The 23,910-nt window shown below is 48.3% G+C and overlaps 1 protein-coding gene across 2 annotated transcripts in view; it reads right to left on the minus strand.

Annotated features, from left to right (window-relative positions):
• The window catches only part of VIPR2 (vasoactive intestinal peptide receptor 2), a 68,993-nt gene that overhangs the window by 11,806 nt on the left and 33,277 nt on the right, over window positions 1-23,910 (minus strand). For both annotated transcript variants that reach the window (XM_061415359.1, XM_061415360.1), the window contains exons 5-6: window positions 13,697-13,794; window positions 664-805 (exon numbers count right to left, since the gene is read on the minus strand). In XM_061415359.1, the coding sequence (XP_061271343.1) occupies window positions 664-805; window positions 13,697-13,794 (240 nt within the window). The remainder of the gene's footprint in view (window positions 1-663; window positions 806-13,696; window positions 13,795-23,910) is intronic.

The following is a 23,910-nucleotide window of genomic DNA, read 5'->3' on the forward strand; positions in this document are numbered from 1 at the left end:
AGAGGAATGGAGTCAGCAGATGGGTCCATCCATGTCGGATGCCGGTGGAAAGCCGGCTCTGGCTCCGCGTGGAAGAGCCGACCTGACCGGGTGACATGAAGAACCCGGGACGAGGGAAGCACTGGACCGCGGCACGCTCCATGAGTGCACCACACTGAGCTTCCTCCTAAAGCCCCACTAAGTCCACCGCATGCCCCGCCTGCACCGCACAAACTCCCAGTCCGGGCGATCCCTGCGCGGCCCATTCACCGCACTGTGTCCCGGGCAGGTGCCAGGGCCACGCTCCCCCAGGTGGTACCAGTCCTGCCAGCTGGAAGCATCCACCGCTCAGAATCCCGGACACAAGGGAGAAAATGGCGTCGCACGTGCCCACACGTGTCCCTTTCTTCCAGCTCCCAGCTGCTGCTGGTCCCTCCGGCGGTGCCCTCGAGCAAGTCTGGTTTTGCCTGCATCAGCGCTCAGGCCGTGACCTCCCAGCGGGCAGCGCCTGTGCCCCCACTCACGGCACCTGCCGCCCTGAGTTGCTCTGAGCACAGGCCGGACCCCACCCCACCTTGACCGGGGCCTCGGTGAAGCCGGCTCTGGACCTCATCACAGACGGAGGTCGGTGGCGGGCTGGAGTAAACAAGGCTGCCTAGAGGGCCCGGCCCCGTACAGCCTTACCCAGGAGGATGGCAGGTCCAGGCAGTGCAGCATCCCGGAGCTGGAGTACAGCACGTCGTCCTTGACCAGCACCGAGACGGCCCGCAGGATGAAGGACAAGAACAGGTTCAGGTGGATGTAGTTCCGGGTGCAGTGCAGCTTCCTGCCGAGGGGAGGTGGGGGGGCGCGTGGGGGAGGGGTGGGGGGCGAGGAGGGCGAAGGGGAGGAAGGATGGGGGGATGGGGGGATGGGGGGGTGAGGGGGTGGGAGGAGGGGTGTTGGGGGCGGGGGGCGAGGAGGGCGAAGGGGAGGAAGGATGGGGGGAGGGGGGTGGGGGGTGGGGGGAGGGGTGTGGGGGGTGGGGGTCGAGGAGGGCGAAGGGGAGGAAGGATGGGGAGGGGTGTGGGGGGGCGGGGGGCGAGGAGGGCGAAGGGGAGGAAGGATGGGGAGGGGAGGGGGGGAGGGGTGTGGGGGGGGCGGGGTCGAGGAGGGTGAAGGGGAGGATGGGGTGGGGGAATGGGAGTCATGGGAAGAGGGAGGAGATGGACAGTTAAACACTTGGACAGATGCCTGTGTGGCTTTAATCTTAAAGCTTCTTTTTTATGGAAGTGAACAATGTTGAAGACTCTTGAGAGTCCCTTGGACTGCAAGAAGATCCAACCAGTCCATCCTAAAGGAAATCAGTCTTGGGTGTTCATTGAAAGGACTGATGTTGAAGCTCCAATCCTTTGGCCACCTGATACAAAGAACTGACTCAGAAAAGACCCTGATGCTGGGAAAGATTGAAAGCGGGAGGAGAAGGGGACCACAGAGGATGAGGTGGTTGGATGGCATCACTGACGCAATAGACATGAGTTTGGGTAGACTCCAGCAGTTGGTGATGGACAGGGAGGCCTGGCATGCTGCAATTCATGGGGTTGCAAAGAGTCAGACACGACTGAGCGACTGAACTGAACTGAACTGAACAATTTAAGTATTCCTTGTGTACTTAAGATGGTTTCTGCTTTGCATTACGGTACACATTTTGGGGTATCAATATTGCCCTTTATTTCTGACTTTGCGCCTTAGAGCAGAGTCCTAGAAACAGGGCTTTGGGATAAATGTGGACAGCACAGCCACGGAGCATCTGAGCCTGCAGAAGCATGCCCCACTTCACAGATGTGAACACCATGTGTCTCTGCAGCAAACTTCCTGCAAGACCACCTCAAAGGACCTGTCTTTGAACAACTTTATGTGGTATTTGCTTCTCTAAAACATGTTAAGAACATTTTGTTTATAATCATTTTACAACACTTAAATTCTGCTTTGGAGAAGACTTAATTAGATATTTGATTTAACTCTGACTTTTAATTGTTTGGAGACAAGCTGTTCCACACAAATGAACTTCCAAGATCATTAAAACATTAACTCCTTAAGTTGAAGTAGAGTTTACAAATTTGAAGGATATTAAAAAATATATTCTAAGCAGACTTCCACCTGTGGCTCCAAAGAGAAACTTATCTGACCTCTCTCCCATGTCATCCGTGATTTAAAAAGTTGTCTACAGAGCTCTGGAGGGCAGCTGAGGCGGCTGGGATCTAAAGGACTGGGGCCCTGGTGAGGAGGGAGCATCAGGCACTGCAGCCTCCTCTCATCTCCTGGCTGAGGGTTAACCCAGGTTTTAGGGCACAGCGCTGATTACAGAGCGGAGGCCCAGAGCTTGTAACAGCGTCACCAGATGGAACGGACGACAAAAGACGTTAAGGGCTTTCAAGGCAACAGAGTGGAAAAAAGGAAGCCACAGGGAGCCTTAAATTCTGCAGGCAGTTACCTAAGAGATTTTCCTTCTCTTTTTTCCCATTTCCCAAGGTGTTCATTTGTTGGATGAGTAGAAGGATTCCTAGGTTTTCATCTGAAACCCCTAAAGGGCTGTGACTTAGGAATAATGACAAACCAGCCTTCAGAGAGCCTAAAATGCGGCCTTAGATTGACTCAGTCCCTGCCTGGCTCAGGCTTGTCTGCCCATCTTGCTAGAAAGAGTAAATCCTCTCTATGGTATGATACCATCTAAAGCCTCTATGATTTAATTATATGTAACTTCAATAATCAATTAATAAATATGCCAGAAATAGTACCAAAAGATCAAATGCAGTTAAAAATGGAAAAACAAAAATAGAATAGATAGAGATCCAGATACTGGTATTTTAAGACATGACTATAAAATGTCTCTGATTAATATATCCAAGAAAATTAGAGGATGGTGCGCTAATAAATATTTCCCTTTACTTCTGACTTAGTGCCGAAGAATTGATCTTTTGAACTGTGGTGCTGGAGAAGACTCTTGAGAGTCCCTTGCACTGCAAGATCAAACCAGTCCATCCTAAAGGAAATCAGTCCTGAATATTCATTGGAAGGACTGATGCTGCACCTGAAGCTCCAATACTTTGACCACCTGATGTGAAGAGCTGACTCACTGGAAAAGACCCTGATGCTGGGAAAGATTGAAGGCGGGAGGAGAAGGGGATGACAGAGGATGAGATGGCTGGATGGCATCACCGACTCGATGGACATGAGTTTGAGCAAGCTCCAGAAGTTGGTGAGGGACAGGGAAGCCCTGTGTGCTGCAGCCCATGCGGTCACAAAGAGTCCGACACAACTGAGTGACTGAACTGATACTGGCTAGAGGATGGAATTAATTGTAAAAATCAAATGGAAAATTGAAAATTTTAAAAAACCCATGAAATTAAGAATTAAATAGCTGGGTTTAAATATTAGATGAGACACAGTAAAATAGAGTATTATTATAAGTTGGAAAACAGATTGGTAGACTGTGTCTAAAGTCCTGCATGCATGTGCACTTAATCGTGTCTGACTCTTTGCAACCCATGGACTGCAGCCTGCCACACTCCTCTGTCGATGGGATTTTCCAGGCAGGAATACTGAGCAGGTTGCCATTTCCTCCGCCAAGGGATCTTTCCAACCCAGGCATCAAATCTGTGTCTCTCGTGTCTCCTGCACTGACAGGATTCTTTACCACTGAGCCAGCTGGGAAGCCCATGTCTAAGGTAGAGAGAAACGAATTAATGGAACATAGAAAGAAATAAGAGGAAGTATACAGGAAATGTTGAAAATATTTATCATGTGAAAATGGTGTTTCAGAAAGAAAGGAGAGAGAGAATAAAGTAGAGGAAATATTTGAAGAGCTGCTGGCCAAGAATTTTTGAAACTGATAAAATATAATAACAGATTAAAGGAATTCCACTAACCCCAAGAAGGAGAACTACACAGAAAACCACACTAAAGCCCATGACAGCAAAAGTGCTAAAAACCAAAGACAAAGAAAAACATCTTCAAAGGACCCAGAGAAAAAGACTCATCCTTCAGCAGCATTATGGTGAGACTGGAAGCTGACTTTTTCAAAAGAAATAACGATGTATATCTTCAAAGTGATGAAAAAGAGTAACTGCCAACAAAGAATTCGGTCCTCTCAAAAATATCCTCAAAAGTGAAGGCAAAATTAAGATGATTTCAGGCAATCAATAGCCATGAGAATTCATTGCTGGGAGGCCTGGTCTCCTAAAAGGAGATCTTCAGGGAGGAAGTTGACCCAGATGGAAACGTGAAGATGCAGGAAGGAAAGACAGACAGATGGGCAATTCTAAACAAATACTGCGTTTGAAAATAACAAAAATAGTGATCACGCATGTGGCATTTAAAATATGTGCACAATTAGAATACATGACAATGACGCAGAAGTCATGAGGCTGAAGGGAAGGCTTGAGTTACCTGGAAGAGATGGAAATAGTAACTGGAGGTTAATGCCTGTGAGACACGGATGCACTTTGTTAACATGAGGTGGAAACCAGAGGAAGAAGCACTGAATATACGACTAACAATCCAAAAGGGAAACACTGGAATAATAAAAACACTTGACAACTTAAAAACAAACACGAATAGAGTGCAGGGGCCACAGAACAGCTGAGACAATAGCGAAGAGATGGAGGCAGACTGAAACTGCAGCTTGCCAGCAAGCAGTCGGAATGTGAGCGGAAGACACTGTGTGCACAACTAAAAACAGACTGGAAGTAAAGAACAAATCTCAATTAAGTGGAGCTTACAGAACACGCAAATGTAAAATAGGGATGAATCTTGCAGATATCAAAGAAAAGAAAGCAGACATAGCTACACTAATGTAGACTTATTTTTAAGGCAAGGCGCGTTACTAAACACGGACAGCTTACAGGAAGACAAAACATGAAACGGGGGTGCCCCTAATAACATAACCTTGAAGTGTGTAAAGCAAACAGTGAAATAAATAAATGGAGATATAGTTAAGTCCACAATTATAGCTGGAGATTTTAATACACGTCTCTCAGTGACTATAGAACACGTGAAAGTGTTAGCTGTCCAGTCGTGTCCGCCACTCTGTGACTCCACGGACCATAGCCGCCGGGGAAGTAGTTAAGCGAAACAGTAAAATTTAGAATATTTAAATAACACGATTGATAAATGATGGAAATGATATATGTAGCACACAAACCAGTAACTGTAGGATTTGCACTGTCTTAAAATGAAAATGAAACTTTGACTAAAAAAGACCAGATTCTGAGTCACAAATCAAATCTTAACAAATTTCAGAGGATTTAATTCATGTGGTATGGTCTCTGATTACCACAAGTTAAGCCAGAAATCATTAGCAAGCTGAATAGAAAACTAATAACAGATTGGAAATTAAACTATAAAATTTTATAGTTAAAAGATAATCAAAAGAAGAGCTTAGAAAAACTATGACTAAATGATAATGAAAAACACATCTTTAAACTTGAAAGATGGGAATGAAGCAGATCTGAGAGGGAAATTTGTAGATATAAATAAAAGCAGTTTAAACAAAGGAAGGCTGAACATCTAACTTAACAAGCTAGAAAAAGAACACCAAATCGAAACCAGAGAACACAAAAGGAAGGAAGTAATGAAGATAAGAGGGCATGTCAGTAAGTTAATAAATAAGCATACAAGAGAAAAAAGTCAAAAGCTGGTTCTTGGAAAACACTGATAAAACTGATAAAACTTTATACAGTATGATTCATCAAGATACAAAGAAGGAAAATAACAACAACCAATGTTGTTCAGTGTCTGACTCTTTGCAACTCCATGAACTGCAGAACACCAGGCTTCCCTGTTCTTCACAATCTCCTGGAGTTTGCTCAAACTCATGTCCATTGAGTCGATGATGCCATCCAACCATCTCATCCTCTTCACCTCTTCTCCTCCTGCCCTCAATCTTTCTGAGCATCCGGGTGTTTAGTCAGCTGTTCTCATCAAGTGGTCAAAGTATTGGAGCATCAGCTTCAGCATCAGTCCTTCAAAAGAATATTCAGTGTTATTTCCTTTAGGATTGACTGGTTTGATCTCCGTGCAGTCCAAGGGACTCTCAAGAATCTTCTCTGACACCACAGCTCAAAAGCATCAATTCTTTGGTGCTCAGCTTTCCTTATAGTCCAACTCTCACATCCATATATGACTACTGGAAAAACCATAGCTTTGACTATACGGACCTTTGTCAGCAAAATAATGTCTCTGCTTTTTAATATGCTGTCTAGGTTTGTCATAGCTTTTCTTCCAAGCAGCAAGCATCTTTTAATTTCATGGTTTGCTGTCACCGGCCACAGTGATTTTGGAGTCCAAGAAAAGAAAACCTGTCACTGTTTCCCCATCTATTTGTCATCAAGTGATGGGACCAGATGCCATGATCTTAATTTCTTGAATGTTGAGTTTTAAGCCAGCTTTTTCACTCTCCTTTTTCACGTTCATCAAGAGGCTCTTTAGTTCCTCTTCACTTTCTACCATTAGAGTGGTATCATCTGCATATCTGAGGTTGTTGATACTTCTCCTGGCAATCTTGATTCCAGCTCGTGATTCATTCATTCCAGCATTTTGCATGATGTACTCTGCATATGAGTTAAATAAGCAGGGTGACCATCTACAGCCATGATGTACTCCTTTCCCAATTTTGAACCAGCCCATTGTTCCATGTGCATTTCTAACTGCTGCTTCTTGACCTGCATACAGGTTTCTCAGGAGGCAGGTAAGGTGGTCTGGTATTCCCATCTCTTTAAGAATTTTCCACAGTTTGTTGTGGTCCACATAGTCAAAAGCTTTATCATAGTCAATGAAGCAGAAGTAGACATTTTTCTGGAATTCTCTTGCTTTTTCTATGAGCCAACAGATGTGGGCAATTTGATGTCTAGTTCCTCTGCCTTTTCTAAATCCAGCTTATACATCTGGAAGTTCTTGGTTCACGTACTGTTGAAGCCTCATTTGAAGGATTTTGAACATTGCCTTGCTAGCATTTGAAATGAGTGAAATTGTGCAGTAGTTTGAACATTCTTTGGCATTTCCTTTCTTTGCGATTGGAATGAAAACTGACCTTTTCCAGTCCTATGGCCATTACTGAATTTTCCACATTTGCTGGCATGTTGATTGCAGCACTTTAAAAGTATCATCTTTTAGGATTTTAAATAGTTCAGCTGGAATTCCATGACCTCCACTAGCTTTGTTTGTAGTACTGACTCCCATGGCTCACTTGACTTCACATTCCAGGAGACGACTCTACACATGGACATCACCAGATTGTCAATAGCAAAATCAGATTGATTATAATCTTTGCAGCTGAAGATGGAAAAGCTCTATACAGTCAGCAAAAACAAGACCTGGAGTTGACTCTGGCTCAGATCATGAGCTCTTTATTGCAAAATTCAGGCTTAAATTGAAGAAAGTAGGGAAAACCACTAGGCCATTCAGGTATGACCTAAATCAAATCCCTTATGATTATACTGTGGAGGTGACGAATAGATTCAAGGGATTAGATCTGGTAGAGAGAGTGCCTGAAGAACTATGGACAGAGGTTTGTAACACTGTACAGGAGGGGGTGATCAAAACCACCCCCAAGAAAAAGAAATGCAAGAAGGCCAAATGGTTGTCTGAGGAGGCCTCACAAACAGCTGAAAGAAGAGAAGCTAAAGGCAAGGTAGAAGGGAATGAAATACCCAAGTGAATGCAGAGTTAAAGCCTTCTTAAGTGAGCAATGCAAAGAAATAGAGGAAAACAATAGAATGGGAAGGACTAGAGATCTCTTCAAGAAAACTGGGCATACCAAGGGAACACTTTATGCAAAGATGGGCACAACGAAGGACAGCAAGGAGCTAACAGAAGCAGAAGAGATTAAGAGGCGATGGCAAGAGTACACAGAACTATAGAAAAAAGATCTTAATGACCCAGATACCCATGATGGTGCGGTTACTCACCTATAGCCAGATATCCTGGAGTATGAAATCACGTGGGCCTTAGGAAGCATTACTACAAACTAAGATGACCAATACCAGGAATGAAAAAGGAGGTATCAGTATAGCTCTTACGCACGTGAAAATATAAGAGATATAGATGAAATGAACAGATTCCTTGAAAAATACAGTTTATAATTAACATAAAGAGAAACAGAGAATTTGAATCATCCTATGTCTGTTTTTAAAAAATTGAACCTAAAAATAAAACCTTCCCACATGACAGTCCTCCACCCAGATGGCTTTCCTGGTGAATTCCACAAACGCTACAGAGGAAGCAGCGCCTTATTCAACCTTCACTATCCCACAGAATAGGAAGGAGGGCACTTGCTCATTCACTTGTGGGCCAGCATAACCGTCAGAGCAGAGCCTGATTTTACAAGAAAGGGAGTTATAGATTAAATTCATGAGTGTAGACACAAAAGCCCTAAAGAAGACATTAGTAAACTAAACCCAGCTACATAGTAAAAGGATAGTACATAGAACAACCAAGTAGGAATGAAAGGGAGATTTAATATCAGAAAATCTCCCTATATAATTTTCACATTAAATGAACTTATGAGAAAAAATCACCTACTTATGTCAATATATGCAGAAAAATTATCACAAAATTCATAACCCATTCATGATTAAAAATTCAGAAAACTGGGAATTGAAAGGAGTGTTCTTAATCTGATAAAGAGTATCATCAAAATATCTGTAGTGAATTTCCTGCTTTACAGTGAAATACCTAAAGCTCCCACTGTGAGCTCAGAAATAAGGGCAGGGGCTCTGCTACCGTCACCTCCAGTCACCAAGACATGAGCCGCACATGGAAGAATCCAGATGGATTTACCTAATAAGTATAAAATTCATAAATTAAGCAAGGCTGCTGAAGCAAGATTAACACACAGAAATCACTTCCTTTTCTGGAAAGTTAATACACACATGTATACAAGAGCATAAACAAGGACTTTGGCGTGACTATCAAAAGACGTCCAAGGTATTTACTCAGAAGACCACAGAAGAGTACTGAAGAAATTAAGAAAGCCCAAACCAAGGGAAGGAGCTCCTAGAGTCACTGGCTGGGTGATTTAAAATGGTGAAGGTGTCCAGTCTGTCCAAGCTGATCTACAGATTCAATGCAATCCAAAATGAAATCTCATCAATTTTTTTTTAATGGCTACTGACAAACTGATCGATTATGGAAGTGCAGATGACCAACCTCTTCGTAATGAGAAACAAGAGTTGACAGGCGTACATTGCTGGAAATCAGGGCTCGTTATAAGGCACAGTGGTTACAGCCACGCAAAAATGGCAGGGGAGAGAGGAAGGGGCAGACAGGACAGTGCGCAGTCCTGCCGCCGCCGCCGCGGTGTCCTGGCGCAGGCTGGCTTTCCAGGCAATGGCCTTGGAGAAGCTGAATACACACACAGAGAAAGCACGTGAATCTCAACCCCTACCTCACACCACCCACAAAAACAAACCACTCGTGGATCATAACCCAAACACAAGAGATTAAACAATAAAATTTCTAGATGGTAACAGGCTTAGGAAGCTCTGACCATAATGACAAATAGTCAACAGACTTGATTAAAATGAAGAACTTTCACTGATCAAAAACCTCATCAGGGGAGTATAAAGTTGAACCACAGTGCTGGAGATACAATCTGTAATTCCCAGGGCTGACAAAAGGCTGCACTTCAGAACTCCTAAAAATTAACTTAAAAAAAAAGAGAGACAGCTGAATAGAAAAATGAGCAAACACTTGAAATGGTACTGCAAAAAAAAAAAAAATTAAAAAGTTTCCAAACATGATATCATGATCCACCAGGGAAATGCAAATTAAAAACACAATTCTATATTATACAGACCCAACTGCATGGCAACAGCTTTTAAAATTGGGATAACAAATGGTGTGGGAGATGGAGTAGAAGGAATCTTCACTCAGCAGGTGTGAGTGTGCAGCACCTGGAGAGAAAGAGTGTGTGCATGGCTATGATCAGGCAAGACGTATAATTATAAAACAGATGGGAATATAAGGGGAGGCGTGCACACACTCACACACCTGAAGAAGTGTGTACATGTGTGCAGGAGACGGCACATGCTGTTCACAGCAGCACTGCCTGTCGTCAAACAGCTGCCCCGAGCTCCATGAACACTGGATGAGTAAGTGAGCTGTGTTATCTTCACACAGGACAACCACACGCAACAACGCGGATCAATCTCCCTGCAAAGTGCTGAGTGAGGAGCCCCGAGACTGCGCATTCCTCCCGTGAGTTCTAAAAGAGTCAAATTAGCGCTGCAGTCAGAGCTCTGAGTCGCGATCACCTGCTGGGAAGTGGGAGCTGACGGACAGGTGGTGTCCCAAGCCCGGCTCTGGGGCTGCTCCTGCTGGGCCGCGGCCTGGGCGCTGAGCTCGTGGGGAGATGGGTCTCAGCGTGGGGAGCCCTACCCAGGCCCTGCTGCAGGCTTCACTCAGGGAAGGCTGTTCTCTGTGTAACAGACCACAGGGGCCTCAGTACTGAGGTGTGCTCTGCGTGTGCAACAGACCCATGGGGCCTCGGTTGTGAAGTCTGTTTCATGCGTGTAACACGCCCACAGGGTCTCAGTCATGAAGTCTGTTCCACATGTGTAACACGCCCGCAGGGCCTCAGTCGTGAAGTCTGTCCCACATGTGTGACACGCCTGCAGGGCCTCGGTGGTGAAGCCTGTTCTGCGTGTGTAGCACGCCCGCAGGGCCTCAGTCATGAAGTCTGTTCTGTGTGTGTAACATGACTTAGTAATGAAGCCTGTTCTGTGTGTGTAACACGCCCACAGGGCCTCAGTAGTGAAGTCTGTTTCACATGTGTGACACACCCGCAGGGCCTCGGTCGTGAAGCCTGTTCTGTGTGTGTAACACACCCGCAGGGCCTCAGTAGTGAAGCCTGTTCTGTGTGTGTAACATGACTCAGTAGTGAAGCCTATTCTGTGTGTGTAACATGACTCAGTAGTGAAGCCTGTTCTGCGTGTGTAACACGCCCGCAGGGCCTCAGTCGTGAAGTCTGTTCCCTGTGTTTGGCACGCCCGTGACTGTGTGAACAGATTCCTGAAGGTGAATGGGGTGCATGTGGCTGTGGATCCGACCCTGCCATCCCCTGTTCAGCAGCAGGGCCTCCTTCTCAAGTTGCTACAACTGGGATCAAGAGCACTCACCTGGTGGAGGTGTTGTAAGGACCAAATTATTAATAACGACCCTGATGAAACGCACAGCACGGGCTGGAGCAATCACCGCAGCTGCTCCTGGGCCCGTGAGTAAAGGCCCGTGAGCACATGCTGGACCCCGGGACAGGAGCACAGCGACCGACCGCCCACGACTCCCGCGCAGAGCTGGGCCCTGCGCCGGCTCCCAAGTCTGCACGCCCCTGGACGAACGAGACGCTCCCTCTCTGTCTGCAAAGTAAGGTCGTGGTGGCTCGGTCCTTTCTCAGCCTCTGGGCTGTTTTGGAGAACAAATGTTTGGTGACCGCAAAGAAGTCTGTTTCTTGGGTGTGATGACCAAGACAATGGGGCGTGTTATTTTTATAACGTGGGTTTTAGACTCAGCTGTCTCACAGCTCTCTGGGGGTGGCGTGACCAGGCGGACAGAAACCCAGACGGAAGGCGGAGCCCAGCCTGCAGCTGTTCCTCACTGAGCCAGCGGCGCAGTGACTGCCACTGCAGGAGTGTGCTGCCCGTAACCAAGCATCTTCTCCTGCAGAGAAGATGGTGTTTGATATGCATAAAGCCACCTGAGATCCTCCTCACGGGTCATGACCGTACTTGCAATAGTTAAATAGGCCGTGAAGGACAAACCCGAGGGAGACTGTTGATGTCAGTGTTAGTCGCTCAGTCGTGTCCGATTCTTCGTGACCCCACGGACTGTAGACCGCCAGGCTCCTCTGTCCATGGAATTCTCCAGGCAAGAAAATCAGAGTGGATAACCATGCCTTTCTCCAGGGGAATGTTCCTGACCCAGGGATTGAATTTTGCCAGCTGAGCCACCACGGAAGCCCCATACTGATATCAAGTATATGGTTTGCTCGAGATAGGAGCTCTGAGTTTTTTCTCATTCAAGTTACCCTGTGCCAGCTTACCTCCTTAAATTTTTTTTTCTGTATTAACAATTTCTATATTTTAAAATGTACAGTTAAATATAGAAGATAGCAGAGCAAATAGTAATAATATTATATCAGTTTCTTAAAAGAGTTTTTTTTATCATATACAACGACAGGTCTTCCCTACACTTTTCAAAGTGCAGTTCTGGATTAAAGGCACTGCCTCATTCTTCTTGAGAATGATCAGCCACCTGTCACACCTGAGATGCCTGAACGGAGAGAAGCACCAGCCAACAGCTGCTGGGATCTCGTCTACATGCTCCGTTGCCTCCACTCACTCATTTTCTTCCAAGAATGGATCTCCTAATTTTTAAAATTCTCCATTTGCTATGCCACTGATGTTATCTGAAGGCTGACCGACACCTGATCTACATTTTAGCAGAGAGAAAGAAGACGTGGTGTGTGGAGGAAAAGGAAAAGGAGGGAGTCTTGCCAAGAGAGCACCCACACGGGGCTGGAGGCCTGGAGGCAGTGGGCCGCCCACGTCTCAGCCGACGGAATCTGAGCTCTGACCACCTACTGTCTGACAAAGGTGCCCAGAAGGTCTGCACAGTGTCCCCGAAATCAGGCGCATGTGGGCCCCCGACCCTGAACAACTCGTCACAGTCTACGCCGTGACGACACCATTTCCCTCTGTGTCAGGGCCAGTCCCAATTCCTGCCGTCTTTAACAACCCGCGGCTTCTGCCTTTACCAGCCTCCAACTCCTTCTCCTCCCTGGAACCCTCTCAGGTTTACCCGAATCTGTGTCTCCCAAGTTGCAATTCCTAAGACCCCCAAATAAAGCTCTTTGTTGTCTACAGATTATTTTTTGACAGGTGATCAAAACCCTTTAAAATAAGCTGGAGAGCACCCATTTTACTAAGGCTAGTGATGCTTAAGACATGGATTTAACCTGAAAGTAAAAGCTTTTCTCAGGTGGAAGCGTCTACACCTCCTTCACACCCCACCACCAGCCACAAGACGTCTGGCGTTAGCTCCAGAGACAGTGAGGGTCCGGGCGCAGGGGAGGAGCAGGCTGAGTAGGGAGCGCCCCCTACATGCGGCGTGCGTCCGTCAGCCTGTGTACTTCAGAGACGCACAGAGAGAAGGCAGTCTGCTCCGCATCACGCCGCTGCTATGAGACCGGCCCGGATTTGAACCTGTCCTCCTGAACACATGACACTGTCTCTCAACAGAGCGCCCCCACAGCTTCAACCCGGGCGGTGTTCTGAGCGGGGAGGGGAAGGCCAGGCTGCGTCTGTTTTCAAAGCGTGGCATCAGTAGGGGCTTCACTGGCGGCTCAGCTGGTAAAAAATTTTGCCTGCAACGCAGATGACTCAGGTTCCATCCCTGGGTCAGGAACATTGCCCTGGAGAAGGGCATGGTTACTCACTCTGATTTTCTTGCCTGGAGAATTCCAGCACTTGAACTGCATTCTTGTCCACGGTCAGCATTGTCTCCTCAAATGAGACGTGCAGATCTCAGCGTCAGCATCCTACTGTACCTTCCAAGGGAGTCTGGCCGGCTCGGCACAGAGGAGGGCGGGGGCGTGGTCTCTGCCCCCCTCACGGGCTGAGACAGCTCAGATGGATGCTTTCCCATCTTGTTTTTGGCAGAATCACTCATTTCTGCTGCTTACCTGAAGAGGCAAAGAATTATGCTTCCTGTTGTAAGGGAGATCAGAGACACGCTGTAGCCCAGGGTGTAAATGGCCTTCACCAGAATGTAGAACGTGATCTGAAAGAGAAGGAGATGCGTCCGTGAGCCGCAGCGGGGCCTCCTCCTCGGGAGGGGCTGGGGGGCTGCTGCTGCGGGCATGACGGAGCAGTAATGTCCTGGAGCTCCACCTCCGCCCTGAGCCAGAAACGACACTCAACGCCCACCTGTTCCCTTCCATGGCACCGTGAACCACTTGGCCTGGTCTCCATAAGGCAAACCTGTCTGGAGGGTGCAGCTGGGGAACCTCAGGAAGCCAGGACGGTGGGCGGCACCTTTGGAGGTCAGCACCAGGCCTGCCCAGAGCAGTCAGCCCTCCAGACGCAGGGACCCATCTCTGCAGCTCGTGCTCGCCTCTGGGGGGAGAAGCCCACCCCGGTGGGTGCTGCGCCCAGCCCGTGGTCTTCCCCGAGGTCACCCTGCCCACGGAAATAGCCACTTTCAAGCAGAACCGGGCGGGTCTGACCCGGGAAGACCAGCCTGAGGCAGGATCCTGCCTCCATGGCGCGTGGCTCCCGGCTCCCACAGCGGACCCCTGGTGTGATCTGGGTTAAGTGAATGGGACGGCAGAGGTAAGCGTGAGAGAAACGGCAGATCCTGCCTCCAGCGACCCCGAGGCCCACGGGTCAGCGTGTGTGGGATGGTCACTCTTTGTGGCCTCGAGCTGCAAGGGAGGAAGCAGGGATGCACTGGCCTTCACAGCATCCTTGGAAACCCGCACTGGAGGTCTGCCCCCTTGTCGCCCTGATGCGGGGTCACAGGCAGGACGGGCCTGTTTGGAGCAGCTGCCACCGTGTCACCTGCAGTTACAGTGCAGGCGGGACCGTTGGAAAATGACATATTTCAAGCCCACGGAAAGCACAGAAAACGAAGTGATGAGCACACACACTTGCAAACAGACCCCAGAAGCGAAGCCACAGCTGAGTAAAACCAGGGGGCGCCCGGGACCCTCCCCAGGCGTGAGGCCCGCAGTGTACCTATAACACACGCGGTCTGTTCTCGGGTCTTGGCGGGGTCGCGGGCGGTCTCCTCTCCTGTAGCCGCCTCCCTGCTGCTCGTCCTCCGCGCCCCATCGCGCTGTTTGCAGTTGCCCCGCCTCCTTTATTATTGTTCAGTCTCTGCTGCGTTTTCCCTTCTCCGCCTTTTTCTCACGTTTCCTGACTCTCAGTGCCCCCTCTGCTTTCTGCGTCCCCGGAAGCACACTCCTCAGGCTCGTCTGATGGGTCTGTGGCCGTGGACCCATCAGGCTTGTTTTCTGGACCGTCTCTTCCCCCTGCGTTTCTGAGCGCACTCTGTGCTGGATCCCGAGGGTCCCAGGCGCGGGCAGAGGCCGCGTCCGCGCGGTCTGCGGTGGGCAGCCTGTCTCAGACTCTCAGTGGCTGGGTGCTTTCCGGGCTCACGGCAGCTGCCTGGCTGGGGATGGCCCTCTGTCCACGGTGCCTGGGTGGCGGGGTCTGTCCCTCCTGCTGGGGCTCCGATCACAGTGACACTGCCGCTCATCCCAGGACCCTCCGCGGCCTGCCCCCTCACCCCTCTGCGGTGTCCTGGCAGTTTCTTTGGACTTTTCTTCCCTGTTCCAGAAATTTCTTTTCATCTGTAACTGATTTTGCTCTTTGATGAATCTACTTGAGTTTCATTTTAAAACTGAAGTGTAATTGATTTACAGTGTTGTCTTGGTTTCAGATGTACTGCACGATGACTCAGTTACACATACATGTTCGTTTCCTTTATAGGTTATTACAGAATACTGGGCATGATTCCCCTGTTGTCTGTTTTACAGACAGTAGTGTGTGTCTTAGTTCCAAGCCTCCCCCCGTCTGCTTTGTTAACCATGTTCGCCTTCTGTGTCTGTAAGTCCGTTTCTGTTTTGTAAATAAGTCCATCTGTATCATATTTTACATTTCACATACAATTAATACCACGTGACTTTCGTCTTTTCTGACTTCACTTAGTATGATCATCTCCAGGCGCCTCCGTGTTGCTGCAAATGGCATTATTCCATGCTCTCTGAGTGGCGTTCCACTGTACGTATGCACCACCTCTTCTTAATCCGTTCACCCACCGGTGCACAAACGTGTTTCCATGCCCTGGCTACTGGAGACGGTGCTGTGATGAACACTGGGATGAATGTTTCTTTTCTAGTCAGAATTTTCTCCACATACATGCCCAGGAGTGGGATTGCTGGATCATATGGTAGCTCTATTTTGGCTTTTAAAGGAACCTCCACAGTGTTCTCCATTGTGGCCGCACCGACTTACACTCCCACCAACAATGTAGGAGGGTTGCTTTTTCCCCACACTGTCTTCAGCATTTATTTTTTGTAGAATTTTTAATGATGGCCATTCTGACCAGGGTGAAGTGATGCCTCGTTGCACTTTTGATTTCCATTTCCTTACTAATTAGCGATGTTGAGCGTGTTTTCATGTGCCTGTTGACCACCCGTATGTCTTCTTTGGAGAAATGTCTAGGTCTCTTGCTCATTTTTTTATTGGGTTGTTTGTCTTACTGTTTTTGGGTTGCATGAAGTATTTATATATTTTGGAAAGTAAGCCTATGTCAGTCTCATCGTTTGCAAATATTCTCTCCCAGCCGTAGGTCATCTTTTCATTTGGTTTATGCTTTCATTCACTGTGCAGAAGCTTATAAGCTCAAGCTCCACTTGTTTATTTTTACTTTTGTTTCTATTGCCTTGGAAGACTGATCTAAGAAAACGCTGCAATGATTTATGTCAGAATGTTTTGCCTATGTTCTCTTCTAGGAGTTTCATAGCATCCTGCCTCATATTTAAGTCTTTAAGTCATTTTGAGTTGATTCTTGTATATAGTATGAGGGAGTGTTCTAACTTCATGATTTATATGCAGCTGTCCAGTTTTCCCAATCCCACTTGCTGAAGAGACTGTTTTTTCTCTGTTGTATATCCTTGTCTCCTTTGTTGAAGATTAATTGGCCATCCATGTGTGGGTCTATTTCAGACTCTCTGCCCTGTCTCATTGATCCATGTGTCTGTCTTTGTGCCAATACCATGCTGTTTTGATTACTGTAGCTTTGTGGTATTGTCTGAAGTCTGGAATGGTTATGCCTCAAGCTTTGTTCTTATTCTTCAATACTGCTTTGGCAATTCTGGGCCATTCATGGCTCTATATAATTTTTAGGGTTATTTGTTCTAGTTCTGTGAAAAATGTCATGGGTAATTTGATAGGGATTGCATTAAATCTGTATATTGCTTTGTGCAGTATGGTCACTTTAATGATAATTTTCCAATCCAAGAGCATGTGGTTTCTTTCCATCTTTAAAATAATGTTCACTTCCTTCGTTAGTGTTTCACAGTTTTCAGCGTGTGAGTGTTTCACCTTCTGGGTCGGTCTTTGTTGCTCTTCAGTCTCTAAGTCATGAATGACTCTTTGCGGCCCCATGGACTGCAGCACACCAGGCTTCCCTGTCCTTCACCATCTCCTGGAGTTTGCTCAAAGTCATGTCCATTAAGTCAGCGATGCCATCCAACCATCTCATCCTCTGTCATCCCCTTCTCCTCTTGTCTTCAATCTTTCCCAGCACCAGGGTCTCTTCCAATGAGTCAGCTCTTTGTATCAGGTGGCCAAAGTATTGGAGCTTCAGCTTTAGAACCAATCCTTCCAGTGAATATTCAGAGTTGATTTCCTTTAGTATTGATGGTTTTAACTCCTTGGTGTCCAAGGGACTCTCATGAGTCTTCTCCAACACCACAGTTTGAAAGCATCAATTCTTTGGCACTCTGCCTTCTTTATAGTCAACTCTCACATCCATACATGACTACTGGAAAAACCATAGCTTTGACCGTATGGGCCTTTAATACACTGTGTAGGTTTGCCATAGCTTTTCTTCCAAGGAGCAAGTGTCTTTTCATTTCATGGCTGCAGTCAATTTCTGCAGTGATTTTGAAGGCCAAGAAAAGAAAATCTGTCACTGTGTCCATTGTTTTCCCATCTATTTGCCAGGAAGTGATGGAACCAGACACCAGGATCTTAGTTTTTGAATGCTGAGTTTTAAGCCAGCTTCTTCACTCCCCTCTTTCACCCTCATCAGGAGGCTCCTTAGTTCTTCTTCACTTTCTGCCATTAGAGTGGTGTCATCCTCATACCTGAGCTGTTGACATTTCTCCTGGCAATCTTGATTCCAGCTTGTGATTTATCTGGCACAGCATTTTGCATGATGTACTCTGCCTAGAAGTTAAATAAGCAGAGTGACAATACACAACCTTGACATACTCCTTTCCCAATGTGGAACCAGGCTGTTGTTCCCTGTCCGGTTCTAACTGTTGCTTCTTGTCCTGCATACAGGTTTCTCAGGAGGCAGTAAGGTGGTCTGGTATTCCCATCTCTTTAAGAATACTCCACAGTTTGCTGTGATCCTCAGAGTCAAAGGCTTTAGTGTAGTCAATGAAGCAGAAGTAGATTTTTTAGAAGAATTCCCTTGCAGTTTCTATGATCCAGCATATGTTTGCAATTTGATCTTTTGTTCCTCTGTCTTTTCTAAATCCAGTTAGTACATCCGGAAGCTCTCAGTTTACATACTGCTGGTTAGTCTTATTCCTCAATATTTTTTTTTTGATGTAATTTTAAAGAGGTCATTTAAAAAATTTCTCTTTCTGATATCAATATTTCATCGTTAGCATAAAGGAATGCAATAGATCTGTACACTTTGCTTTTCATTATTTTAGTTCTATTTTTTCCCCGTCAGAGCAGGTCCTTTTTGGAATATCTTGTCTTTGGTTATTTTCAATTTCCTCTTAAAAAAAAAAACATTTTAAAATGAACTTATTTGTATTCTGTGCTTGATGAATCCACTGTCTCCAATGCTGGGGATATGACTTCACTGTGTGTGACCTGCTGACTGGTTCACAGTGCTTTCTTCTTTGCGTGCGTGCTAAGCCACCTAGTCGTGTCCGACTCTGTGCAGCCCTATGCACTGTAGCTGCCAAACTCCTCTGTCCATGGGATTTCCCAGGTGAGAATACGGGGGTGAGTTGTCATGCTTTCTTCCAGGGGATCTTGCCAACCCAGGGGTCGAACCCGTGTCTCTTGTCTCCTGCGTTGGCAGGTGGGCTCTTCACCACTGGTGCTGCCTGGGAAGCTGCTTTGTGCAGTTTGTACATTTAGGCGTGAGCTCATCTTTGGGGTTGGTTTACGGGAATGTGGGAGGCCTGGGCAAGGATTTCCTTCAGGGAGAACCTGTGTTTGCATCTGCCAGGCCCCTCAGTGCTGCTGGTCAGGAGGGCTCTGCCTGCATGTCTCAGCTCAGAGTCTCCTTAGTGAGCAGCATAACAAGAAACCACCCTGCAGGAAGGCACAGCTGGGGTGACAGATCCCAGGGAAGACGGGCATCCAGGAAGGAGGACAGCCCAACAGCGAAGCTGGCAAAGGAATCCTATGGGGAGCCCGAGTCCACTAGGATCAACCAAGTCCAGTGGAAATAATAAGATAACTTTTTTTGTTTACAAAATTGGTGATAACTAAAAGAATATGAAAGTGCTGGTGAGGGTGTTTGCTAAATCACATCCATTTCCAGTGAAAATGCACATCAGCACATTTCAGGGAAAGCTGTTTGACAACATAATTAAAAACATCCTCTTCATACTTCACATCCTTTAACCAAGAATTTGAGATTGGCACCCAGATTTGTTTCGTTAAAGTAGTAAGATATTAGAAACAACCTAAGCTATGAACTAAACTCAGCATATTTATAAAACAGAATATCACACTCCCTTAACAATCTTGTTTTTGAAGGATGTTGACTGACTTCAGAAAATGTTCATGATATATGATACTTTGTAAAACAGAAGAAGCCGGGTGTACATTAGGTACAATGGCAACTTTGAAGTAAACACATGAGCGCCGGGAAGGCATGGGGGTGGGGACTGCCCACGCCTTCCTCCTGGAGGGCCCCTCCCTGTTCACACTGCCGCACCGTGCAGTAAGACGAGTAGAAACAGGAACGGTTGCACGCTAACCACACGCACAGCAGAGGCTGCTCGGAGGTCGGTAATGGGCCGCCAGTCTTCAGTTCCCAGCAAAACTACCGGCAAGCTCCCAAGGGAGAAAATACCTATTTTCTGTCATCTGTAACACCTATAAAGAAAGACAGTGAAGTCGCTCAGTCGTGTCTGACTCTTTGCAACCCCATAGACTGTAGCCTACTAGGCTCCTCCATCCATGGGATTTTCCAGGCAAGAGTACTCGAGTGGGGTGCCATTTCCTTCTCCAGAGGATCTTCCTGACCCAGGGATCGAACCCAGGTCTCCCGCATTGTAGGCAGACGCTCTACCATCTGAGCCACCTTTTAACACCTATAATCTGCACCGCAAACCTCATGAAACAGAGCTGAGCACAAATACTTGGGGGAAATGCAACGAGTCCAGTGCTCACCCCCCTTCTAATACCTCTGAAATTAGAAGGCCTTGCTCCCCTTCAGGGTGAGGGACCCATCTAAACGCTCCTTTGTAGTAATTTCTTGATACATAAAAGATTCATTCTACATGACTGGCTGAATTTAATATTCATCTGTGACACAGTCAGGATAATAGGATGACACCCTTTCCAAACTCATTCTTATGAACTGTGAATTTATAGAAGTCTTACAACTAGACATCTAGTCTAGTGATGTATGAAAAGGATGTTTTTAATTATATTGTCAGTTAGGACTTGTTTTCCTGAAGCCAATGAAAGGTGATAAAAGAACATGTAGGATACTCTGCAGTTCTTAACTCTTTTCTTTGTAACCCTTTGGGCATCCACTAAGCTTGTGGTCCGTGAAAAGTCAGCTCAGAGAATACACTACTTAGCTGATGTTTGATTGCATGGGGTTTGGAGTCAGACAGGCCACGTCTGGCTACACTGTTGATGAGCCTGGTAGTCTCTGCCAGCTTCTGTCTGCACACACGGCCTTTGCAGACCCTTTCAAGTGTTCAGAATTGTGTATCACCCTAACCTGCGCACTGCACACGTTTGGACCCTTGTGGTGTCATGGGCAAAAAGCCACGGAGGGCATCTGCTGCAGGTTTTGCTGTTTTCCCTGCAGTCCCAGTAAGCTTTTCACTGTCGCCTAGCAGAAAACCTTTACGTGTGACCTGCAACGGTGTTTATGCAATTTTATGCACAAGTTTATGCAATTGAGTTTCAGACTTGACATCACATCCCCTAATCTTGACCAGGGCATCTTAGGGAGGAAGGTGACCTCTGGGGCTTTCTCTGAGGCTTCTCCAAGGGGTGTTGGAGTGAATATTGGGGTGAACAGAGAAAACTCATTAAAAACAGCAGATGACCTTGCACACAAGAGCCGTGGCCTGAGCTGTCCTGTGAAGTGACCGCTCTGTTCCCCTCCATGGGCAGACGTTGCTCACCGTCTCAGGGCATCTCTCGGAGGACCGGTGAGGGGGTCAGGCTGGCCCGGCTGTGGTTCTGCTGCTGACCGTGTCCAGCACGGGGCCCCTTGGGCCCGAGGGAGGCGGGACTGCTGTCCGTCAGCATGTGGGTCAGAGGCCACTTTACCCTGAACCGTTAAAACCCTGTCATCCCGAAACAAGGGCACAAACCTAAAAACCCAGTCAGGCAGCTAATTCAGCCACAGCCCTCGGTCAAGCGGCTGCTCCGCTTTGTTTTCCCTCTGCTGAATGGATGGAGTGCATGTGCTTCTGAAACAAGGGAAGGCCTGAGTTCTGGCTGCCAGTACCGCCCTGGAACAAAGTGACCTCGCCTGGCACAGAGTGGGCGCCAGGGGCCGGGGACCCCCGCATCTCCACCAGTGATGTGACTCAGCCCAGGGAGCCCGGGAGGGCAGGCGGGTCCCTGCTGGGTCAGAGCCAGGGCCCCTCCCGAGTCAGGGTCCCGGTCCCTCCGCTGGAGCATCTCCTAGTGTGCAGACAGTAGGAAGGGAGGCCTCAATGCATCCCATTCGTATTCAATGCTGTATTGTTCTTTTCCCAGAGAGCCCTCAGATTCGCGAAGCTTGAGGCCTACAGGATGATTCCTGGGAGTGGAGAGGGGGGAGAACTTTGCTGGGGGCACCTGATCTTGAGGGGCTGAAGCTGCAAAGATGACTATCAGGGAACAGAAAGGTCAGTCCCAGTGCGGCCGAGGTGCCCCGCAGCAGGACACCCGAGGGCAGGTGGGGGCCACGTTTCCAGGGCCTCAGCATGAGCAGTACACATGTCTGCACGACTCGACCAGGGGAGATGCTCCAGTGTCACATGAAACAGGCACGAGTGTGAGACTTCGATTTACTTGGGAAAACGCTCTACAGCGTGTCACCGTCATCGCATGATCAGGCGGTGGGGGGAACACGCCAGGGAGCTTGCCCTTCTCGAAGCTTCGGGGCCTTGGCGGGGCGGGCTGCAGTGGGCAGCGGGGATGAGACCCTGCACGCTGGGCCGTCGAGGCCCTGCTGGGAGGAGATACCGCCCCTTCCCCCACCGTCACCCGGGGCGGCCTCCCGCCCCCCAAGTGCGTGGGGCCAGGTGGCGAGTGAGTCCCCCGCAGACCCCGCTGTCCATGCGCACCCGCCGCCTGGAGCTGCCGGCAGAGCCCTCCCCAAGGCGCCCCGTGGCCTGGCCTGTGTGTGCAGACGCAGAGCCCTAACTGTGCGACGCAGCCTCTGCTCGACCCGCCAGGCCTGCTGTGCATCTGCTGTCCCTGGGACTATTAATAGCTCTCGTTCTCTCCTGAGAGCCCGGGTTTGGCCAATATTTTATACAGCCACCCTATTTATAACCCAGTCGTGGGTTATGCAATCAATTCCGAAGGTGACAACCAACACTTAAAAGAAGGCAGCACGGAAAACGTGGCTTTGTGGAGTGTCTGTGTTGGCTCACAGTGTGAAACGCATTTCTAACTGTGGATGTCAATCAGCAGTCGAAAGCCCCGTGGCTGCACCAGAGACTTGATTCGGGAAACTTCTGATTACAGCCTGGCCCGGCCCATTGCCTCACCCCGCAGCTGAGGCACAAACACCCTGACGTGTTCTCTTTTGAACCTGCGGAAGCCCCGTGCTTCAGTACCTTTGTAACACAAAAGCTAATTCATTTCCGCAGACCTTTTGGTAATGATTAACCTGTGTACCTGGGGCCCTGGGAATGCAAAGGAAACCACCGTTGATACTCAGTGTCTGTCTGGGACAGGAGCCACTTGATTAGAAGGCACAACCCCTGTCTCTGGGGAACGTAGGACATACAACGTCCTGTTGGATGAACAAGACTAACACAAACCCTGAAAAATGGATGAGTAGGCGCTGACCTGCGCTTCTAGCTGCAAACTCAGACCGAGCGGCCAAGGCACAGCAGGGGCCAGAGGGGCAGGGACCCCTGGTGGCTGGCAGGCGGCAAGGGTGGGTGGGGGGCTCGAGGTGGGGGGCGTGGGGTGCTGGGGACACCGGGATGTTTCTGGATGGGGGCCGGGGCAGTCCAGGCTCCATGCAGAGGCATCAGTAGTGCACGACACTCACTCTGCTTGGCAGCTGCTCCGAACACGCCGGTCCTGCTGGGTCTCCCAGCTCCTCTGAGAAGGCACCGCAGGGACCCACGCACGCCGTCCTGTGGGGCGGCAGGTGGAGGGCGCAGTGGGCAGTGTGTGCTGCCCACGGCAGGACACAGAGTGGGCTGGCCAGCCCGGGCCTTTCTTCGTGGTGGCTTTGGCGCAGGGCAGGATTTTGGAGCCTGTGGACCAGCAGCAGGGCCAGGAGGTAGCCTCTGTCTCCCGCGCAAGGAGGTTCCTATTCTCACGTCAGAGATGGGAGCTGGGGGCTTCTTCATTTTAGAGGCCTCCAGAAACACAGCCCCGCCCGTCTTCAGGGCCTGTGGTCCAGGCTCAGTTCCAGCTCAGGATTCGCTGTGAGGCTCACTGTCACGCTGGTAACAATCTTACCGTTGAGTTTTTCTTCCTGAAGGTTGTTGGCAAATATCTTTTAAGATCCACCCATTCTGATTAGAAGATTCTAACTATAACCTAATCATGATGGTGCTTTGCAATTTACAGAATGTAGCACAGAAGTTAATTCATTCTCTCCTTCCAACGGCCTGTGAAGGAGCAGACGTGTTCTTGCCACCCTTCTCTTACTCAGGTGGGACCTGAGTCCGGGGAACAGTTGTAAAACGCGGGGCCACCGAGGTGC

Source organism: Bos javanicus, chromosome 4 (assembly GCF_032452875.1).
Source record: "Bos javanicus breed banteng chromosome 4, ARS-OSU_banteng_1.0, whole genome shotgun sequence".
Lineage (NCBI taxonomy): Eukaryota > Metazoa > Chordata > Mammalia > Artiodactyla > Bovidae > Bos > Bos javanicus.